Genomic DNA, 22,966 nt, shown 5'->3' with positions numbered 1-22,966 from the left:
GCTTGGAGAATGGTCGCATCCATCGCTGGGATCGAAATTAAGCTCTGAAGTGAGTTTTGTCTGTTTACTTTCAATTAATGCTACCCAATTAGCACTTGCTAGCTATATTAACTCATCAAAACAATGTTAATGTTATGAAAGACAATACCAAAGCAGAGAAAAATACATGATTTGCCTGTTCAAAACTTTGTAGCTTCTCTCCTTACAGTGCTGGATTTTTTTCTAGTTATTTTCAATGGGAAGGACATGCTGAGAGTTCAACATATTTCAAATACTACAATAGAGCGGTACAAGTTAAAAACCTGGAAGAGCCTGGAAAAAGCCCTGTTTGGTTTCATTGTTTATTATTAAGCTTATTTCTTTGGATGTGAAATGACACAATGACAATGAGGTTAACATGTAGACTATCAGTTTGAGGGCATTATTCTCACCCTGAGTGGAAGACAAATTAAAGAACTATAACCTGTTTTGTTCGTGGTCAAGCCATGCGAGACTTACAGATGTATTTGGAGAGATTAATAAAGTCATTTGTTGCGTGCAGTGGGAAATTAATGTACGATGTAATGACCTCTGCAAGCCTGCAACCTCTAAACCACATCAGGCCCTTGATATGCCATTTCATGCATTTAACAATAATTAGGAGGTGGGAGTGCAATTCGTGCAGTCACACACTCACACACATTACCAGACTGAGCCACTTGCCTATGGCGTTTTCTGTTTTACATTTTCTCTTGTCAATTCTAATTTACTTATAAATGATTGTTCATTCTGATTTTTTTCTGTGTTGATGTCTTTTTGTACTGTTTTGTTGTGTTTAACAGCATCAAATGCAATGTTAATTTATTTCCCCATATAAATGAATATAGATATAAATAGTATCTACAAGTTCAGTGCAGATGTATTCATATTCACATCAAAACGCCCACATTTAAATCACACTCAGCTCCCTATCAGTGACTGCAAGGTATTATATCATATACTGTATTTCACGTTCCATTTAATATTCAATGAGATTTATATCAGGTCACTGTATGATTGATGCATAATGCATATTATGCATAAAGAACATTACTTAACCCATTCTCATTTATTTACTGTAGGTCTTTAAGCATGCCACTCAACTTTAATAGTTCTATATATTATTCTTATGGTTTGGGACGGTCCAATAAATATTAGTAAGCATGAGCAACTATATCCACAGAGTAAAACACAGAAGGGAGATTTATCCTACATAATAAAATATACTTTAATCCCCAGAAAGCAAGAACAAAGACTTATATCACTGATTGTAAAATCATAAAGAGAACAATGGTAACAATGCATGGGAGGCCTGCTTTGTGAATATTTTTAACCTTTTTCAACCAAATGACCTTTATTTTGTGCATCCCACTGCAATGTATAAACAGTTATGAACCATATATTCGTCCTCGTTACCATGACAGCGTCCTGTACGAAACAAAAACGCACTGAGACGGTGTTCTTTACTGTAATTATAGGTGTGACGGCAGCAAGATACCAAGTACAGTCAAGTGCCAGCAGCACTGAAGTGTCTATAATCAAGGTGAATTACATCTTCAAGGGTATTACAACCTTTATATAGCAGATGACAACATGTGTGCTAACAAAGAACTTTAAATACACTACCAGTCAAAAGTTTGGACACACCTGATTGAATGTACTATGTTTTTCATTCTCTTAACCATTTTGATCTAAAGGCTTCTGCTTAAATGCTTGAAATTTGTTTCTTAGACAAATATAAATAGTGACGTTGATGCCTTTTATATGAATTTCTTTCCAAAGCCTTTGCCTTTCCATCAAGGCAAATCGCAGCTACTTTAAAGAATCTAAAATATAAGATACATGTGATTTGTTTAACACTTTTTTTGGTTACTGCATATTTCCATTTGTGTTCTTTCATAGTTTTGATGTCTTTACTATTATTCTAAAATGTGGAAAATAGTTTAAGATAAAGAACAATGTGTGTATTCAAACTTTTGACTGCAAACCAGGAGGAGAAGAAGATGATTAGTAACCAGGGAGCTAGTTAGTAATCTTTCCTTAGCAACCAGTAAAGTACTGCTAGCTGTTCATGTACACAAATCTAAACATAAGTGTCATTATGGGAAGAGTTTGTCTTTTCCAAAGTGGAGACATAATCCATTTTGACAGTTTTTGACAGTCAAAAATCATTAAAATCATACAAATAAAACAAACTGTGATACTTTTTTTATAGATCCTCTATATTTTAGAGACACTGAATGATGAACTTTACCCAATGATTTTGTTTCCACAATGGATCTGCTGCATTTTGGAAAGGAACTCGTCATACGTGAATTCTTTTTTTAGGGTGGGATTCCCCATTTAAGAAAAAAAACGAATTTCCTTGATAAGAAGAGTGTGATAAAAATCCAAAGGTAGAAATTAAAAGGACCTGGGGGGAAAATGATGGCGGAGTGATTAAACTGGGACTATTAAGTAGTTTCATTTTATTATCCGCCACACTTAGAGTGAAATGGGGGCCCTCTCCACCTTCTGCAGGATGAATGAGGTGTTCCGCTGTTTGACTTAAATTGAATGATCATCCTATTTGCTAGCTGTTTGCATTTGGTAATCCGCTCTCGACAAAAAAAAAAACACACGCACGCTGAGCAGAACAAAGGCATGGAGACGACAAGCGTGTGTGTGTGTTTGTGTGTGTGTGTGTGTGTGTGTGTGTGTGCTGCCATCCTCTCTCCCACCCCCCCACCCCCCTTCTCCCCCTCAGCCACTCCATGCGCTCATATAGCCACCGTATCACTTCCATGATGCTCCCTATCACGTTAAGCCTCTCATCCCCATTCAAACCCAGCACCTTCTTGCTCCCTTCCCATTTCAATCTGCACTCGCTGTAATAGAGTTCGCTATCACCCTCTCCCAATGGGGCAATTCATTGGACTTTGCCTCGCAGCCAATCTCTTTAGCTGTATGTTTTCATACAGTCCCTGGGTGTGAGTCATGGGTCAACAATGAAGCTGTGAGTACCCCCCCCCCCCCAAACACACACACACACACACTCCTCTCCTCTCTCTCTCTCTCTCTCTCTCTCTCTCTCTCTCCCCGTTGGCACACTGAGACCCCGGCGCCTGGCGGAGCGTGGGCTGCCCCATGTTGGATCGTCGGAGCGCCGCGGTGTCAACAACCTCTCCATGCTTTGTGCAGGGGTGAGTGACTCGGGGCGTCCCGGCTGAGATGTGTATTACCTACAGCCGCACTGTGCAAACTTCGCCCCTGCCTAATCTCCGAGCGTCACGTCGTCATGCGGTAAACAAAAGCAGAGTAGCACCTCCAGTGCATATTCTTTCACACCGAGATGTACAGAAAATTGACTGTTGTGAGAGATTCTTGTTTTTCTTTTTCCTTTTCCTCCCCTCTTTTCTGTGTCTGTTCAGCCACGGTGGCTATCGCTGCTCATGCTAACTACCCTAACTAGCTGGGTATAGGTTGAATCACTATGTGTTATATCAATCAGTGATACAAAATGGAAATGTATTCATATGAAAATGTCAAAGATGATTACTTTTAACATTAGCTTTGTAAATTTGTTTTAAAATGTGCTGTATGCCTGTTTCGGGGCGACAACGATGTGCCTTGTGCTGTTTTTCAGCCAAATATTGTGAAGTTAAAGGGGTTTGCCTTGATTGAAAGTGGCGAATAATTTCCCGCGATGAGAAGAGTCACAACAATCGCTGATGCCCTGTGAATCAGTGATTGTCACCTAGTACCAGTCCTACACTTTCAAATCATGCAAAACTGATTGGAGGCTTTCCAGAGGGAGTGTCGGGACACACGCAGCAAACCGGGCTGATTGGAGAGATTTATTGTTGTTCGGGGAGGGGTGCTGAGGGAAAGCAAAGGCCATGCTGCGGTGCGTTAATCAAAACCTGTGTGGAGACGCCTGTTGCCGGTCAGAGGGAAATCGATAGGTTTGTTGAACGTGTAAAAACCTAAAAGTACATTGGCTTAAATCTGTTCCTTTTTTGACAGTGTCTTCATTAAGCACTTTGATCAAAAATCTTCATAGGGACACCTGAGTTCCTGGTGAGTGGCTCCTGTTAAGAGAGTGATGTATCGATGCAAAATACAGATCTAATCCCATCAGACGTCATTTAACAAGCAACCCGAGTCCCATCAACCAGCCATCCACCAATTCCCAGCACCAATTCAAGACTGATACAGACATACAGTAGTTTCTCTGGTAGCTCTCTAACAACTTTATCTCTTTTTCACACCAGCAGCTCTTGGTAGAATTTGCCCAGCGCAAACAGAACCCTGCACTGGCTGATATTTTCCTATGTATGTATGTCATTTGATTGATTTTATTTCAATTTCATGCACTCCCATGCTGGTCCGGCCTACATGGGTTTACAAGACACGTCCATATATCATGTTGCAGTATGTGTGTGTAGCCTATAACCAACACATTTCTAAGCAAACTCAGGTATCAAGGTATAGAAATTGCCGTTTTTCTCAAGCCGAACAGAAAAAGTCCACTAGAATCCACTTTTTCATTCACCTATACAACAAAATGTATGCACGGCCTGCAGTTTTCTCATTTCTTCTAGGTATTGTGTGGACTTCATCAGTATAGACAGATGATAAGGCACATCGTCTCACAGAGAATAATGGGGAGGAGGGAAAAAAATCATTTCTGTTCTAAATTAAGATAAAAACGCTGACACGAAAGTTGAACTCAACTAAACCATGAAACTTATTATATTAGCTGTTTAAGACCTTTGCCTACCACACAGCAACATTTTTACAAGAATAGAAGAATAGAATCACGCAGTTTGGTGATTCAGGAGTGAATTTCAAGCAACTTTTTTCCAGGAATGGATGGATATATTGTGTGTTTGGAACAAAGCCCTCCACATATCCTCCTGTGTTTCCTCTCCTCGCTGCTCATGGCGACTAAGCCTCATTCTTCTCTGTCTCAGGAAGCCGCCGCATTTAGAAAGCACAGCGCGGTCTCTTGGCAACCGGCACATTATTCTATTCTATTAGAGGCTTCAGGATTAATAATTATGGTGTTTAATCTGAAGCGTGGCCAGTGTCCAGCCTCGTTCCCCCCGCTGGCGCCGTTGTGCCGCGGCGCTTTTTGCGTCTCACCGTGTGACGGGGGCCCTCGGGGGCCCGGGGGCAACCGGGGGGGGGGGAGCGGCGGCCGGGGCCCTCTGACGTTGCGTCTTTTTTATAGAATGTCAACAGCTGGAAAAGCTACGAGGAGAGACAAGGTTCCTGCTGAGACTCCAAATAAAACAATTTACGCGCAACTGGGGACCTTGACTCAAATCCTCCTGAGCCGGGAGCTAATTAAAAATGTGACCTCGCACAAAGGGGGATCATAAACAATTTTTATCCTCTTTGCTCTGCTCCGTCACCATTTCTCTCTCTGTCCATCTCTCTCTCCCTTTCTCTCTCTCTCTCTCTCTCTCTTTCTCTCTCTCTCTCACTGTATGTGTCTCAAGGGATCGCGACTCAGAAAAATGAATTACTGATTTCATTCAGACAACTTGGCTAAGTAGCTTACAGTAGCGAGAGCGGGAAAAACTCTTAAGGCCGCGGCTCGGAGGGTTTCGCACTCTTCTTCTGTTGACACTTAGCGTGCGGCTGCACTTTCATCCCCTTCAGCGATGATTTGGGTGTCGTAATTTATGTCACATGTCAAGACACTCTGAATTTTCGGCTGCCACCCCCTCGCCCCTGTTTTGTGATCTCCTTTTTGAAAAAATTTGTATGATGCTGCGTGGGCGCTTTCATATCTGCTGACACATGTGAATGCATTTCTGTATTTACAACATTGGCTCTTAGTCCTCCGGTAAATACTTCTGATCAAACCGATGAAAAATGTTATGGCACTTATAAACTCTTAAGGTTGTAAAGTTATTTCACTGCAAAAAATGTCAAGCTGTCCAGTGATTTTAACTTGTTTCCAGACCTATCAAGCTTATTTCATGATATTTTTAGTCAAATTATCTCACTGCACTGGCAGGTAATCTTGCTGCTTTCAATACATTTCACTTGATTCATGCCAATATGACTTCTTTCAAGAAATCATCATAAAACAATGAAGAAAATATTGAAACAAGAAACTTTCTCCAAGACAGTTTCACTTTTACCAAGTAAATGTCCTGAAACAAGTTACATAGTCCTGAAAAAAAAATAAAAAAATTGTTGAAACTTGCAAGATGATTTCACTAAAAAAAATCTTAAAATGAGCATGATAAGTCTGGATACAAGATAAAATAACTGAACAAGTTTGTCAGTTTTTGCAGTGTTTCCACTGTCGTTTTCTCACTTTGAAATGAATTAATCACTACAGCCGGCAGATGGAAATGGGTCAGTTGATGCTGCATCGGCCAGTAGCTTCAGGACAAATATTGGAATTTGTCTTCCCACATTACTCAGACAGGGACTGATCGTATTCTGAAAAAGAGGCTGACATTTGATGAATACTTGGATCAGACAAGCAGATAACGCTCCTATCTGGTATCTGCAACAATGGGTTGATGCATCTAATGGAGGCTACACTTGTTGTAGATGCTCACACACACACACATTGTTTAGGTTCCACATTGATGCCATAAGTGTGGATCCTAAAGAATACCTGTAAAATAAAAAATAACACAAGAATCTCTAATACTGGAGTGGAAGCTAACAATAATCCATCATAGATATCAAGCTGATTCACATGTTATTGGAGAAAATAGTGTTATTTATTGTTTTTCCGCTTAAGACGTTTAGCCGACACTTAAAATGATGTAAATGTGACAGCGAGCAGGAAGAGGCTCGGTGTCTTGCTCAAGGACATTTCCAGAGGATAAATGGTCTTGGTGGAGACACATTGGCCATTGGCTGGGACAGAACTCATGACCTTTCCGATAAAGGAAGGTCTCTCTGCCCACTATAGGCCTCCCTGCTACCACATTTCTCTTTTTATGGACATGCACCAAGGTCAAGTGTGTGTGTGATGTTCCCAGTGCGGGCACATATCAATGATCTGCGCTCAAACACATTTGATTCTGTTAAAATTTAAAGGTGCAATACGCTTTTTTACCGCCCCATATCACAAAATGACCATAATATAGTACCTGCAGTGGGGTTGATAGGATTATTGATCATTACCTATGACGAATAAACGATTACTCCGGCTGTCAAAGCTCACTTTCTGGCACATTCTTACTCTGTTTTGGAACAAAAACTCCCGTCCGTTGACATTTCAAGACACTCTCTATCCTGTCACTCTCCACTGTCAGCTATCAAATAAATCAAAACAAAAGCAAAAAAAAAAAAAAGACACTGTCAATCCTCTCCTACCTACTCGCATTTACAACTACTCAGTGATGGAGGACGTTTTAGGTCGAGACATTTCAGCTACAAAGGCTAAAAAGCCTCGTTCTCACAGCATTTATTACAGCATTTTGCATTGTGATAGATTTCCTCTTCACTAGACGTTCCTGTTGAATCTCAGCTCTAATTACTTGTGTGACCTTATTGTTTAACCACCACCCTAAGCTGTGTGAGAAACCTGTGATTCTGCTGCAATTCCTTTGTAGCTGACAGAGGTCTCCTAGATAAAACTCATATGCCCCTTTAATTTAAATGACTTCCACATAATGACAGAGTCGATGCGGAGAGTTTTGAAATGTCTGTAGGTGGGTATTCCAGCTGAAACCTCCCCTGCTTGGTCCTGCACAGCGGTAATGAGGAGCCCAGTGAGTAGAAAGGAAAGCAACACAAGAGAGCAGAGCAATCTTCCACTGAGCCAAAGATCTCAGCAGCACCCTGAGAGGCTTCACTCTTCTGATGCTTATTAATCCTGAGAATGAAATGAGGTTAACAGCAGCTGAGTGGTTCAGAAACAGCCATCAGCGGCACGGTGTGATCTTGAGCCGCAGATAGAAGACACCCATGAGTTTCTTGAATTTCTGAAAGGCAGAATGAATGGAGAGTTTCGCTTTTGGCGAAGTGAGATATCTACCATTTAAAAAAAAAAAAAAAAAAAAAAAAACCTGACATGAACTCTTATAAAATGACTGGCGGGAGCAGATTAAACCAAATTATAGCACTTTTAAAAGGATAATGGGTAACTGAAAAAACACTTTCACCAACTGGATCTTCTGTATTTAAGAGATATTGAATGATCATCTGGTCATTTCTTTTTTAATTAAGCTGACACGCAGCATTTTGGAAATGAATTGTCCAAATATATAGTGCTTTACTTTTTCTACCATGCTGGATTCAGTGGGGAATACAAGTGTGTTGTCAGATGATGAAGGTTAATAGCTTTGTTACATTTGCATTGTATCTGTTTATTGACTTGTGTTTCTTTTACATCTATCTCTACTTTGTACAAATTGTCTAAACATACATATTTACATTTTAAGCAAGTAGCTGACATTCTTATCCAGAGTGCAACAGTAGAATAAGCTTTGATTTGTTGATCACTAACATTACAAGAGACAATTAGTAAGGAGGTCAAAGGTCAGAGCCGGAGTCCCCTGATAATATGCCTGTAACCACAGTGCAAGGAAAATAAATAAAATAAGAGTTAAAAGGGGTTTTTATAACTAAAGTAACACATTTTTTGAAAAAGACAGATCTAGGACCAGATGATAAAATTCAATAATACTTTACATGAACTCCAGTTTATAATTCATGAATCCTAAACAATTGACAGTTATTTCTGACTGAAAATAACATCTTAAGGTTCGAGTTTTCAAATTTTTTTTTTACATGTTATATGCAGTGGCAGCCTTTGGTATGACTTTTCTCATCCTCTTCTCTGTTATTTTGCTGTTGCAGGGTTTTTAATCCAATCTGCTTTTCGCGGACCAAGTCAAATTTTGTGTATGAAATTCATACCCAAAGTGTCAAAGTGCGTTTCATGCTTTATTTTTATGTTTATATTAAATGGAGTATTGTTCATTCAGGCATGCCACTACCGCTGCGCAAATGGTTGCTTTAATAATTTGCATAATATCATGCTTTGATTTTATCTAAAAAGGAAATGAAGGCTTATAATTTCATGACATACATATCACTTTTAGGCTTAATCTGATTTTATAGATTACATTAAAGTGGTAATCCACAAAATCTGATTTTTTTTGGTGCTGTGGTGTTTTTGCACTGCACTTTCACCTGTCAATCAAACAGTGTGGGGGCGGGACTGTGGCGTCTTTTTCCTTGGCTTTCCTGTTGATGAAGTTTGACTTTCTGTAGGTGGCGCTCTCTTCTTTGTCTGTTTAGCCATGGTGGTTATAGCTGCTCATGCTAACTACCCAGTTCTTTTTCTATTGATTCCAAACAAATTGCTGTTGCTGCTGCCAGAAACATAAAACACATCACTTGTTGTGCAGCAGAGGATTTTTCCCAGGAAAGAACAGAAAATCAGTTCATGAAAGCTTTTAATTTCATAAACTGGATATAGGCTGAATCACTTTTGTGTTATATTAATCAATTTTAGAGAGTAGCAAAACAGACATGTATTAATATGAAAATGTAGTGGATTATTACTTTAAAACTGGCCTTCTTTCAGGAGAGTGTAATGAAAACATTGGAACTGTGGATGAAGTTATTAAACATTAATTATGGACCCGCCATATTCTCGAACGTAGAGGTGGTTCAGCCGTCCAGAATAGAATATTTTTCTTCCTGGAAAATGTTCAAGGGCCACTCAGAAGTCTTTCATGGGCTGCAAGTGGCCCCTGAGCGGGACTTTGAGTACCACTGATCTACCATGTGTCAGGCAGCCCATCTGAGCACGTAATTAACTGGAGGAGTTGGCTCCTCCGCTCGCCGCGATGGCAAGTGTACAAAACTTTTCTTATAGGCATGTTGGCGTAGCGATAAGGAATATTTTATTGAAAGTGTGATATGGCCTTTCCCCACAGAGGATGGAGGTAGTCTCTACTTAAATCAGAGGCGCACATAACGAATGCAGGGCAGCGCATTGCCAGTGCTGCAGGCGAGATTGCTTACACTCCCTTCAGTGTCTGAACTCATCCAGGAACACATAAGTGAAATAGGGGTCATCACACTTCTCTGTAGTCACACAAAGTTCCCCCTGTGTGTGTGTGTGTGTGTGTGTGTGTGTGTGTGTGTGTGTGTGTGTGTGTGTGAGTGAGAGTAAAGGAGAGCGAGAGGATGAAAATGTGCGGCAACAAATCTGCGAGCAAATCCTTTGCTATCTATTTATATATTCTTTTGAAAACGCTGAAGTTCCTTCTCTTCTCCCGCTTTTCATGGCTGATGCCGCCGAGGAATGACGGCGGCGTTGAAATTGAGTTCCCGCTCGCACCCCGCTTTCAAACGCTCTGAAGTATTTTTATGGACAGCAGCACACAATAGCGAACCATCATGGCTGACGACCATTAACAGGTTCCTCTTCCCCCCTCCCCCCCCGTCCCCCGTCCCCCGTAGCGCTCGATGAAAGGTGTCGCCGGACGCCGCGTTATTTGTTACCTGAATGACGCTCCGGGGCTTCCGCACACCGGCTGAGAAATATGAGCGCTCGGGTTTCTGCCCCATTGGCTAAGAGGAACATTTCCCCCCGGGTTCCCGCGATTAGTTTGCCACCCCCCCCCCCCTCCCCCTCCCTCCCCCGCAAGGTGTGATTCTCCCCTAGAGCTGTTTGTCACAGCAGCGTAAAGTATCGCCCTCGAGTCGCACGCCGCTGTACTAAAATGCATCACAACACGGAGGGTTTGTCAGTCCGTTGTCAGGGCGTTTCCCCCCCCCTCCCCGGAAAAAAAATATGAGCGGGCGCGATGCTTTATGCGCCGGGACCTTAAGCCAACTCCGCCATGCCCACACCTAACAATGCCAGCTTCTTCCAAAACAGGTCGTAGCATTTGCATAGAAATTGGTTCTAGATCTGGAGATGGGGCCTTCCAAATGCAGAAACGCTTCCCCTCTCTCTCTCTCTCTCTCTCTCTCTCTCTCTCTCTCTCTCTCCCTCTACACACACACACAAATAAACACACAGTCATATACGGAGTCTGTTCCTTTAAGGCCCAATCACTTCGGAACAATAAGCACTCCTCAAGGAAGTCAGAGGGAGGACATGATGAGAAATAGATCTAAGACGACGCTTCATGTTACCAAAGAAGCGAGTGGCAGCGAGAGAGGATTTAACACACAGAGATCCTCTATACTGCATTCTCTTTCAAGATATCTGTAATTTACATGCCTTTGGTCCTCCAAATTCCATTCCCACTTGTTTTCATATTCATGTGTTGATTACATAAGGGAGTCCTTGGAGTTAACCACGCATTAACAGCAAATATCCTTGTCGTTTTTGCTGTATTAGAGAGTAAGTAGGAGAGAGAGAGACGGGGCAGGAGGGAGAGGGGGGGGGGGGGGGACTTGAGGAATGACACGTTTGAGATAGTGCCAAGTTACTTTGTATATGTTTTTAATGTTTGCTGTTTTGCAAGGGGCAGCACAAACACTCCTGCTCAGCATACAGCGAGCGAGAGCCAAAACAGCGAATTTTTCAACACGCCACTTCCTCCAACACGCCGGCTGCTGCTCCTATCTGCAGCTCTCATTACCAAACCCTCACAGCCGAGACAGATAAAACGGGAAACCGGAGCATCATCATCCATAAACCCTTTTGAAGCCGCTGTGAACTTTTACCGCTCCCTCCTCCTATATAGTGGAAAAGGTGTTGCGGGGGAGCCGGGGTCGGGGAAAAGCTGGTAAATGTCAGAGGTTGACAGCTAAATTGGCGCTGCGGACCGAGCGGCGGGGGGGGGGGGGGGGTCCGGGGGAACGTAGCGGAGAAAATGGCATTCTGATGCGGAGACATTCAGCTGTAGTGACAGCTACCGCAGCGGGCATCATGAGCTAATGCCAGGCTGCCCGATGCAGGTGAGTGAGGCGGCTGTGAACCGAACTGAGCAGCTTTCAGTCACATCTGCCGTGTGAGGGCTTAACCCGCCGAGTCAGCGTCGAACTGGGCCGTAAGTTAACATATTGAAAGTTTCTTCTGGACGCTTGAATGTCGTGCTCGCGATTTGGCATGTCGGTAAGATTATTTCAGGCCGCCGTCGTGGAAAATCCTCGTCACCTTTACCCCGTGATATATGGGCAAGGAGCGGAAATTGTCCCGGTGTCAGAGAAACCTGACAAATGTCTCGCGGAGAGGAAAATCAGCCAGCTCAAGCAACTTTATGGGACATTATCTGTCAAGGACAGTTTGTTTTTGCGGTTAGCTGGTGATATATAGCGTATCAGAGCCGGTGTAGAAGGTTGCTTGTTCCGTCGTCAGCCGCACAGCAAGGTGGGAGCTGGAGCTGGCTGGACGTGATAATGGGAAATAAACCATTTTTTGCAACACTACGCACCAACGCCTCTGCAACAGCTTAACATCAGCTACATCGGACGTTCATAAATACCGATTTAATACTCATCTCAGTTTTCATTAGGTTTTCATGTAGCACTTTGCGGCATCGCACTGGAACGACGTGTTAATTTATTGAGAGGAATTGTCAAGTAAACATCCTCTTGACAAATTACCATTTTTTCAATGTCACATCTTTGCTTGTTCAATTGCCACACTGTTCCACCGCTGTTACCAATGGCACAAGTGTTTCATGAGAACGCCTAATTGAAACTGGCATGAAGATTAAATTGTATTCCAATTGTCAAGCTCTTGTTCAGGTGTTACAAATTCTGTTTACGTGAAGCTCATGTGAAGCGTTTGTTTACCTAAACGGTGTTTTGAGAAACTCGCTCTTCTGTTTTGTGATGAATTGTTAATTTCACTTTTGAGCGTGATGTATTCCCATATCACACATACGCATTTCTAACACACATCTTCACATCTTCATAAGCGGTGTGTGTTTTTTTAGTCCTTATCTAAAGGCAACATGAGCTTAAATCTTTGTGAATAGCGACTGAAGTGGCTGAGTGTTTCCTGGAGGATTTTGAGAGCGATGAAACGCTCTTGCAAACAGACAATAAAATGCTCCTCAACCCTTTTTAAAAATTGGGCTTTGAATGCTCCTCGGGATGAATGTGTTAACTAAAAAAGCACTAAATGTTTGTAAAAGTATTATTTGCCTCGGTCGAGTTTAAATTTAGATTTCACTGAAAAGAGGCTGCACTTGCTGACGCATGGCTAAAATGTTTGGCTACTCCGAACGCTGGATCTGAGTGAACACAGCAAAATGGGCTCCTAAATAAATGAACATCAGGAGGAAGGAAGCCTTTTATTTGCCACTGAATAGCCTTCTATAGAGGAACAGTCCCTACTGAGCAATATTCACCCAAGAGAACAGACCTTTGATAGGATTCTGAATAAACCACTCAATTCATTATGTTTCTTGACAATTAGGGCTGGCAGGGGGCGAGTTATGTTTCAGATCCAAATATATTCCCCCTCTATATTCTTATTTAGATCGTGATTTTGCTCTTATATGACTTGGGCTCGGAGCAGAGGGCCTGCCGCTGCCACTAAAACGTTTCCTAGTGCGTAAAAATCACATTATGTGTGTGACAAAAGGCCAATATCCTGTCCTCCCGCAGACCAAATGTTCTGCTCTATTGAACTGCTGATTATTTGGTGCACTCGCCTTTTGTAATTCGGAGAACTTTTTCATCGTAGAAAACGGGGGCACACGCTGCACGAGTTACACGGCGCGCTCCGGCTGTAACGGCCTGTATTTAAAAAAAAAGTAAGTTAAGGGTGAGAAATGCATTACAGTAAATTGAAGTGAATGATTTAAGGTATGTACGGATCACAAAGGCCTCGTAGATTCGTGTGGGCCCCTTAAATTTTACGGCGCATGCAGCAAAGCCGGCCATGGCTGGAGCTCATAATGTGAAGTTTGGTTCGGGTGGATTGTGGGTAGAATGGATGGCTTCCAGCGCTGTGGAGAAACTCTTCCTCTGCGCTGCAAATGAGGCCGCATGTTAGCAGTATTGACACTGCCGATGTAGGCGACTGGGCAGGGAAAAGGGGGGGGGGGGGGACCAACCGCCCCGAATCCCTCAGGCGCTTTCCGTTCGCTTGTCTCCGTGACCCAGAACCACCCGCTGACAAAAGCGTTGCCTCATTTCAATACTAATGTGCTGTTATGGGCATTTTTTTTTTTTTTTTTAAAGCATCGCGCTCCTATTTATTATGAATCAGCTTACCTGAGAGGCAGCGGTTAATCCTGCAGATCCCCGCAGAGCTGCTGTGCGCCGAGAGGTCATGGAGATACTGTTTAAATAGACTCTGCTTCCCTTCCCTTATTATTCTACTGGGATGACCGCAGGCACACGGCGCTAACGCATTCTCTGTTTTCTCCCCCCCCCCCCCCCCCCCCGACATGTGCGGTAAGAGGGACTTAGGTGAGGATCATGCGCTTAACTGAGCCTCTGTTTCCACGTAACAAGCTCTTCTAATGATTGTTGTTTTCTTCATTTTTGTCTTGCAAGCGCCGGCGTCTAAGAATAAGCCGGTTTCTAAATCTCCTCACTCCTTATTCCCTCTCTTCTCAGATTTCACAGAAGCGCTGCCAGACATGGGCAGAATCAGAGGTGAATGCTTTGTGAATGCTTTTTATTTATTTTTTTTTATTTATTTTTTTTAAATAAAAGTGAGTGTTTGATTTGCCTTAACTTGCATGGCAGTTCAAGAGTCTGCCAAAATAAATCTAGCACACACTGCAATCCAAGTAACCTTTTATGTCCATATTATTCATATTATTCCTATTCCTATTCAGATAAATGTTGCTCTGCATATTTGTTGACAAGAACAGCTAAAAGCCTTGCAGTGACTTTACAGCAAGAATAATCCACTATTCTGCTTTCAGCTATCTGGCTTCCTCTCATCTACAAAAAAGGCAAAGGTGGCGGCGAGGTCTAGGACTTTTTGAAAGACGAGTGAAGGCTTCACGTTGGAAACGGAGCGACAGCCTCCATCTCTCTGTCTGTCCCTCTGTCTGTTTCTGTCTTTCATCACGGACATGTGAAGCGTTTCCCCACCTACCTCATCTCCTCGCTTGACATGCTTCATATCGGACTTCAGATCATGTTCAGAGAGCCATGTCTGTTTTAATCACGCTCCCCCTCCAGCGCTTCAGAGGCCATCGGTGTAACTTTGGAAAGCCGCGGAGCCGGGAGTTGAGACGCATACTAACCAGGCTGGAAGTTCAAGATTACAAGCACAGATCACTGACTAACTAGACTTTGTGAAAAAACTAAAACTATCTTGTCTATTTGTAAAACTAACATGGATAATGAGACATATGGATGTAAAATGTTTCTAGTTTTGGTCTTTTTGTTTAGGGTTAGGGTTGTATAAAAAAGAGAACGGATTTGGCCGATACTATGCCAGTAGATGGTGCTATCCTGTAGATTGGCTTCTTCGGCCCACGTGAGGAAGAGCCAACGCCATTTGTACAAATCATGTCATAAAAACGCCAGAGTCTGTTTGGGATTATTTGGAGCTAAATGTTCTGAATTCAGATTGCTGTTGAGTCTGCTGCTGCATTTCATCTGAAAGAATCTGCAAGTGTCCCAGCTTTAAGTTGAGGATGTATTGAAAAATTTATATGAATTATATTATGATTTATGGTTTGTATTACACAATATCTGTTGCAAACATATACAAAATACCTGTTCTGAACTTCTTTAACTAATACCATTCCTACCAAAATACTAGAGCTGAAACTAAATTAAAACTAAGCATTTGTAAAAAAAACAAAAAAAACAAATAGCAGCTAAACTGAAACTACAAAACCCACACTGAAAACCAAAGAGAAAATGAAATGAAATGAAATCTATATAAAAAAATCTAAACTAATGAAAAATCTCACAGTATAATAACCTTGCTCTGACTTTATTCAGAGGAGCTTTATTAAACGAAGGCCCCGGGAGACTCCAGTAACTATGATGCATTCCGCTGTTCTCCCCCTACAACGTGAAACACTGATACCTATATGCAAGACATGAAGAGGGAGGAGGCAGCCGGCGTCAGACTGCACGCTCCAGGCTATTTCACCATACATCACCCATAGTGACACCGCAGATCTACTGATGCACCGCTACTCTGCTGCTGCTACACTGAAATGCAGCAACACTGACATCTCTTGGCCTGAGGAAATACTATCCTATAATATGATATAGGCCTGGCCCTTCTGGTTTCCACTGGATCGTTTACTCATTGGAAGTCAATCTGCGTACGAGCGTCAGCTAAAATACCTCAAATGAGAAAATCCTCTTTGTGCTTATGGTTACATCTCACAGTTTGGTTCATGGGGAGAAGTCTGATCTCCATAATGAATGAAAATCCTGTGCTTCAATAATCTGGCCTATTAGCATCACATTTTCAACTACCCCCCCCCCCCCCACACACACACACACACATTTTAATGTGTGCTGGGTTGGATAATTAGTGCTTAATCTTGTTTACCTGCACAGTTGTACATGAATTTAGATAATCAGGGGAGAGGGACACCGCTGAGTTTCAGCTTTGTTGTGCCTCGGGGCGGTTTGGTCTTATGAGTGGACGTTCATGACTGTCTTCTGTAGCCAGAGAAAAGAGTTTGGTTTCTCAATCTAACATGTGACCACCCTGATACACCATAGAACTGAACTTGAAAACATGACCATGACCAGTAACTGGAATGATTTTCTATGAATAAAGTTACATTACACTGAATATTTCATGCAGTAGAGGCATATATCACAGAATAGAGTGCTGACTCTTTTATTTGCATCTTGGGAGAGACTGTCCTATAGGAATAGCTCATTATGTATGTGTGAATTCTCAAATTGACTGTTATTCCTTTAGAGATACAAACACATTTATTTGACCATCTAAATTTGAGCTGTATTCACAAAAGTCATTTAAGGGTCATGCTTGTACACAGAAAATCATTTTTTAACTGAACTTTCTCAGCCCATCGTGCTCTATTTGGGTATTTTCTCAGGAATAAAAGTGGCCAGCAGGGGCGCTAGTTATCGCTTTCCCCTCTCTAGCCGCCTGGTAAAGGAAGCGCCGAAGAAGACGACGTTTAGTTTGGGCATGCGCAGTGGTAACTGTTGTTGTTGTGCCGTGCCCTGCTGTCGGCGTCTGTCAACCAACTTTGTGAAATCATGAAATGGTAAGAAAGCAACGGGAAATACTCGTTATAACGCGTTATTACTCTGTACGGGCTAACACGTAGTAGGTCAAATCTTTGTATTTAGTGCTTTATTCAGTTCATAACCATGAAGAATAACAATAAAGAGACTGATTATTACTAGCATATTTGTCACCGAACAGCAGCAACTGTAGCTTTTGCATTACAAGTCTGTGCCACGGCTTTTTGACAAATGAAGCATGTGTGCGCATGCGTACATCCATGGTTAACGGTTATTAATTTAAACTTGGGTGTGACATGTCCTCGCCTGGGGACATGACACATTAACAGATGATTCAACTCATGATGTTTTGAAATATTTTGCACTTAAATCTGTTGCTGCATTATATTGCATGCTCTTTACAATATGTAGGAGATGATTGATGACAACAAAGCATCATTATTGTACAGTATGCCTTTATATAAATAGGTGATTTCACTTCTGCCATGTGATAATTGTGTGTTGAATGTTGACATAACTGTTGTCTGCTGTAACTGTGTGTTTTTAAGCCTCAGTGAGGAAATTAAAGTTTTTTTCTAATCTAATCTTAGGTGAGTATCTCAGATGGAGGTGGTGTGTGAGCAGGCTGCTGGGGGGGATGGAGAGGCGGAGCAGGAGCAGCCAGGACCCGAGGCCATGCTGTGGTCCGTCCAGGAGGCGCTGGAGAGGCAGACGCTGCAGATAGGAGTGTCGGCCTGCGGGGCCACGGCGGTGGTGGACGTGCTGAAGGCCCTCGGGGAGGTCGTGGCCCCGGAGGAGGCCGACCGCTGCGTCCAGACCCGCCTGAGGAGGAACGAATCCCCGCTGCCGGACTACCTGCTCTCCCGCAGCGAGGCCGGTAACTGTCTTCAACACACGCACAGCCAAAAAACCAGGGCAGAGTACTCAAAATGAGAATTCCTGTTATGTTCACCAGGTTGAACTGAGATCTGATCTAACTCTCCCTTGTGCTATGAAGCTAGGATGAGCGCCGGAAGGAGCCAGTAACTGGGATGGTAGAGGGTTAGGTGAGAAGGAAAATAAATCCTCCCCGGGGGGGGGGGGGGGGGGGGGGGGTGCAGGGGGACTCAAAAAGAAAAGGTACAAAGGAGTCAAAATCAAAGGAGTCCAAAATCAACTTTTTGGCTCACATGCCAAAGGCTGGTAAACTAAAAAAGCTTTTTTTCTGCCCAGAATACTTTTTACTTTTCATAGAAATATGCCACTCTACCTGTTTTGAGTGCTATTTTGTGTATAAAATGAGGTACTGTGTGCTAATTTAAAACTTCACTTAAGCTCACTCACATATTCAACGGATCAAGTTTGTAATTCATCATTAAGTGCAACAGAATTAAAACAGGCAGCCAATCAGGAGCCTGTTTGATACGGAGCCATTGATTTGCTTGTATTTGATTGGCTTACGGTTAACAACAGGGACAAAGTTTGAGAACAGGCAAAACCCATAGACTGTATATAACTGTTAGCATCTCCAGATGTTTCTAGCCAGTGTGACAGGTGAGCCTTATCGATTTATCTGCCAAAGACAAATTTTACTGTCGTTTGGTGCTTGGCGGTTGTTAATTTTGGACCCTGGGAGGCATTATTGTAAAGTTTACAGTAAATTGGTTGTGTGTAGACTCAATGAGTAAAGCATGGCACTAATACTACGTACTAATACTAATACTGCGGTTCCATTCCCACTATGTCCGCCCATGCTAAAAAAGTGTCTATTCATGGTACTGTATGACGCGTTAGATAATAGCAAAGTGGCATATAATATATATTATTATATATAAAGACTGTGAACACTGCACACAATCGTACCTCTCCAGGAAACTGTACTGAAACTTTGACAAAGTGTGACACTTCAGGGAATGAAACTATGTAAATGATGATTTTGTATGGGTGCATATTTCAACTCAGCAATATTTCAAATGTTACGGATGCGAGCAGGAACTATAACTTCCCCTCAGAATGAGTCTCTGTAAAGTCTTGAACCCATAAGCGCTGCGCCTGCCAGCATGACAGCTGGCTGCACTGCCAAGCAAGCACATTCAAAAGTACCCTCTTGAATTAGACAAAGAGTTTAATGTCTCTCAGAGGGGTGAATTTAATTGACTTTTCCAGCTCAGTTCCACATTCTACATTTACATTTTTTTAGGCGTTTAATTGATGCTCTCACCCAGTGCGTGCAGCGTTGAGAGCAACAGTTGAACAAGTTAAATTCATCAATCTGAGGCATTATAAGTAACCGGCAGTGAGGAGTGCGAGCGTCAAAGCCGCATTTCCCTGACAATAGATGCAATAAACATCATATTCCTGTATTCCTAGATCCTAGAATTATCATTGTTGATTATTGCTTGACTATGAGTGATCAATGATTATTAGGAATAGGACAATATGGGGTTCACGATTCGATACAACCACGAAACGATGAATAAATAAAAGTTTAGTGACAAAAAAGTCTGACTGTGCAGACTTTATTTCTAGCAGTGGCATCGGCTTGCTAGAATATAAACAACAATTTCAAAAAGTTAAAATAATATAATTTCGATGAAGAGCTTGAGAAAAACGTCTCATTTGTGATTACTACAGCAGAATAAAATATAGCTAATATCGCGATTCATTTTTCTGCTCCACGATATGTATTGTCACATTTTGGTATTGCCATATATTGAATGTTGATATATCCTCCCATAAAAAGTGCTGGGTAATGAAATAAGAACAAGGGAGATAAGTAGTATGTTGTTTTTTCCCAGGTGCGACTCACGCTCAGCTGATCGCGGGGGCGGAGCAGGCCAGTAAGGGGAAGGTGATGGGACGTTTCTTCCACCTCCACCCTCGTCGGCGGATGGGACTGGTCCCCTGGCTGGCCGGCTGGATCCGGAAGGGAGCGGTCCCCGTCGCCACCATGAACATGCAGCGGGCCGTGGCGGAGGGAGAGGAGGTGCCCGACGCCTGGCACCACCAGCTCATATTCGGGGTCACGCCCAACGCTGTTTTCATGACCAACCCTTTAGATGTAGGTGAGTTCGGGCCGGGCAACAATTCAGTATTATCGTTCATCATCTTTCAGTGGATTAGTACTTAATGCGTCCAAGTTGCTGTCATTGCAATTCAAATCTTTATTGTTATTTTGTCATTTCAATGTGTGTTATTTCCATGTGTTTATTTTCTTTTCTGTCCCAGTCAGTGAGGGAGAGCTGCATCGGCGACTCTGCAGTGAATCGGTGTTGCTGATTCGTCGAGAGGACGTGCTGCAGAGACGGACAGCTGACTGCTGCCTGTCCAGCCTGTCAGAGGGCCAGTCTGACCCGCGCTGGAAGGACCTGGATGTTGAGGGTGAAGCAGTCCTCTTTGGCTTTTTGTTCCCCCCACCCCCCACACTCATAAAAAGTAGCATAGCACCTTTCTCCCCTCATTTGCCAACATACATATATATACTGTATATATATATTTTTTTCTTCTTCTTCATATCAGGTCAAGTGATGCAGATGGCCCTGGAGGAGGAAGCTGAACAGGATCGTCCCAAGTTAACGCACATAACGATCCCAGCGGCGTACAGTTCGGGGGTCACGCTCTTCGCCTTACGAGACTCAGACTTGGGACAGGAGCTGCTCAACACTCCTGAACTCCCTCTGTTGTGACCGGGCCGACTCGAGCTCTAAGACTTATCTAATGTGATAAGACAATCTCCCTCATCTGCTGTGATAATAACATTGGTAATGTGATAGTGTTGATCCTAGCCACTCGGTGAGCATCTGCCCTGCTGAAGACCCCAACCTCTGACCTCTGACCTTCCTAGGTGGGGCGCGAGCAAAAATCGCAAATCAAAGAACACAAATCAACAAAGTATCGCATGATATTACATTGTTTTACATACTGTAGCTGTCTTGTGATTTGAAGACTCATGAACAGCATTCACACTGTGAAAATCCTCATTACCATCACTGCCATTTAAATGTACACTCCTAATCATGGCTTGGAAAAGAAAATTTGTGCTCAGTGGACTTTGTTGTCAGTTTCTATGAACTCACATTGGTACTGTAATCAAATCTGATTGCTAGACTCTATAAATGAGGCCCCTGATGTGTTGAATGGCCAGTTTGTCTCTGATGAATTTATTTGTACACAAAAAAAATGATAAAATATGAGAAAGACAAGGGGGAAAAAATACAAATTTGTGCAAGTGAAATAAACAAGGGGCATTTAAAAACATTCCTTCAAAGAAAATCAATTCTTGATGCTCATTAATAGTAGATTAATTCTCCAGTCTCAGCAGTTGTGTGAATACGGTTCCTCCAGCAGTCTGTGCCCAGGTTCGGGGCTTAATTTGTAGGCTGCTGCACCTCCCTCAAACATGAAAAAATTGCAGAAACTTGCAGCAACATCAAGGCTCCAAAGATCAATAATTTGCCAGAGGGCCTTTATTGGTCAAGGCAACACACACACAGTGGGAAAAAAAGCAAAGTTGATGCAACATTATCCTAACACTGACGCCTGCTGTTTGTTTCCAAGGCGGTATCGCCTCCATTTTATCTCAGTCAATTTGAATGAAGTATTTGATTCAAAGAAAACCAATGTACCAATGTGTTAATGATGGGAGCTTCCACACAAAATGACTCCAGTACATGCCTGGGTTTGCATGTAGATACATTTGATAATTGTAAATTCACCCTCAGACAAATTTGCAAATAGCCTACTCTATTTAGCCTATTTTCAATGGTTGCACACTGATCAAGTTGTTCAGTTGTTTCTCTATCGACTGAGAAATGTCTCTTCATTCTTCATTCTCTTCAATCTTGATGACTGTTACTGCCTGTATTCTCATCCTCAACTGGAAAGCTTTATCTCGCCTGCAACCTGCTGCAGCCAAGCGTTTAATTAGAACTAAAAAAAACAACAGATCATACAAACCCATTTTAGACACTTTACACTGGCTCACAGTTAATTTTAGGATTGACTCGAAGGTGGTATTGATTTCTGTCAAAGCAGTAAATGGCCTGGATCCTGCAGCTTATATTTCAGAGCTGTTGCCTCCTCATGTGGAGAAGTGTAGTTAGATCAGCAGACAAAACTCTTCAGACTGTTCCAAAGGCTAAAGGTGATCTGACTCTGTATCTTCTTTAAGAGCCAATAACTGAAAACTCACTCTGATAGACTTGCATTCAAGTGATATCTTGTTTCATGTTATGATCATTTTGTTGTTTTGTTTTCCCTTCAACTTAGATGTCATTTATCCATGTTTTTCAGCACCTACACTGTAGTAACTTTCCCAATTCATGTCTTATATAGGCTTGGCATGTTTGATTTTATTATTTTACTTGTGAAGCAATCTGCGCCTGTTTATGAAACGTGTTATAGAAATTAATTTTATTATTATTACAGGGTTGAATGGTGACTGCTGGAAGTGCTGGGGCCACATCATACTTACACTGGGGCCTGTAGTGAGATTATCAGATGTTTGTTTCCCCTAAAAATGAGTTTCCCAGGCAGTCCTCAGTTATTTTGGTGTCCGATGTTTGGCATCGCACAATGAAATGCCAAAATCGTGAATCACTGCGCTTATGGTTTCAGAGGAACACAAACAAACTGTGATTTCAGGAGGCTACTTTCATATTTTGTTATCCCGTAAAATGTTTTAAACCGCTATTTTACCGTTAGAAAACTATATAAATATATATAGTAAAATTGAAGTGACTTTATTTTCGTCCCTGGCGTGAAACCAAGGCGAAGACGAAGATGAAACACACTTGTTTTCGGAGTAACAAACTTTGGCACAACGCCCGGCATGACGAATGAACTACAATTCCCATGATGCTCTCGACTG

General features: G+C 42.3%; 1 protein-coding gene across 1 annotated transcript; it reads left to right on the top strand.

The window, feature by feature from the left end:
- The first annotated feature begins 17,091 nt into the window (after window positions 1–17,091).
- LOC139655046 (uncharacterized) lies at window positions 17,092–21,336 on the top strand. The gene is made up of 5 exons (XM_071532350.1): window positions 17,092–17,138; window positions 17,709–17,995; window positions 19,896–20,162; window positions 20,326–20,478; window positions 20,617–21,336. The coding sequence occupies exons 2-5, from the start codon at window positions 17,722–17,724 to the stop codon at window positions 20,781–20,783; spliced, it is 861 nt and encodes a 286-aa protein (XP_071388451.1). The 5' UTR covers window positions 17,092–17,138; window positions 17,709–17,721; the 3' UTR covers window positions 20,784–21,336.
- The last annotated feature ends 1,630 nt before the right edge of the window (window positions 21,337–22,966 follow it).

The sequence above is a fragment of the Centroberyx affinis genome, unplaced genomic scaffold (genome assembly GCF_046629955.1).
Source record: "Centroberyx affinis isolate AG114_WGS23_722 - 3 ecotype Tasmania unplaced genomic scaffold, CSIRO-AGI_Caff_v1 ptg002185l_1, whole genome shotgun sequence".
Lineage (NCBI taxonomy): Eukaryota > Metazoa > Chordata > Actinopteri > Beryciformes > Berycidae > Centroberyx > Centroberyx affinis.
The sequence above is the reverse complement of the archived record's forward strand: the minus strand, read 5'-3'. Positions and strand labels throughout refer to the sequence as shown.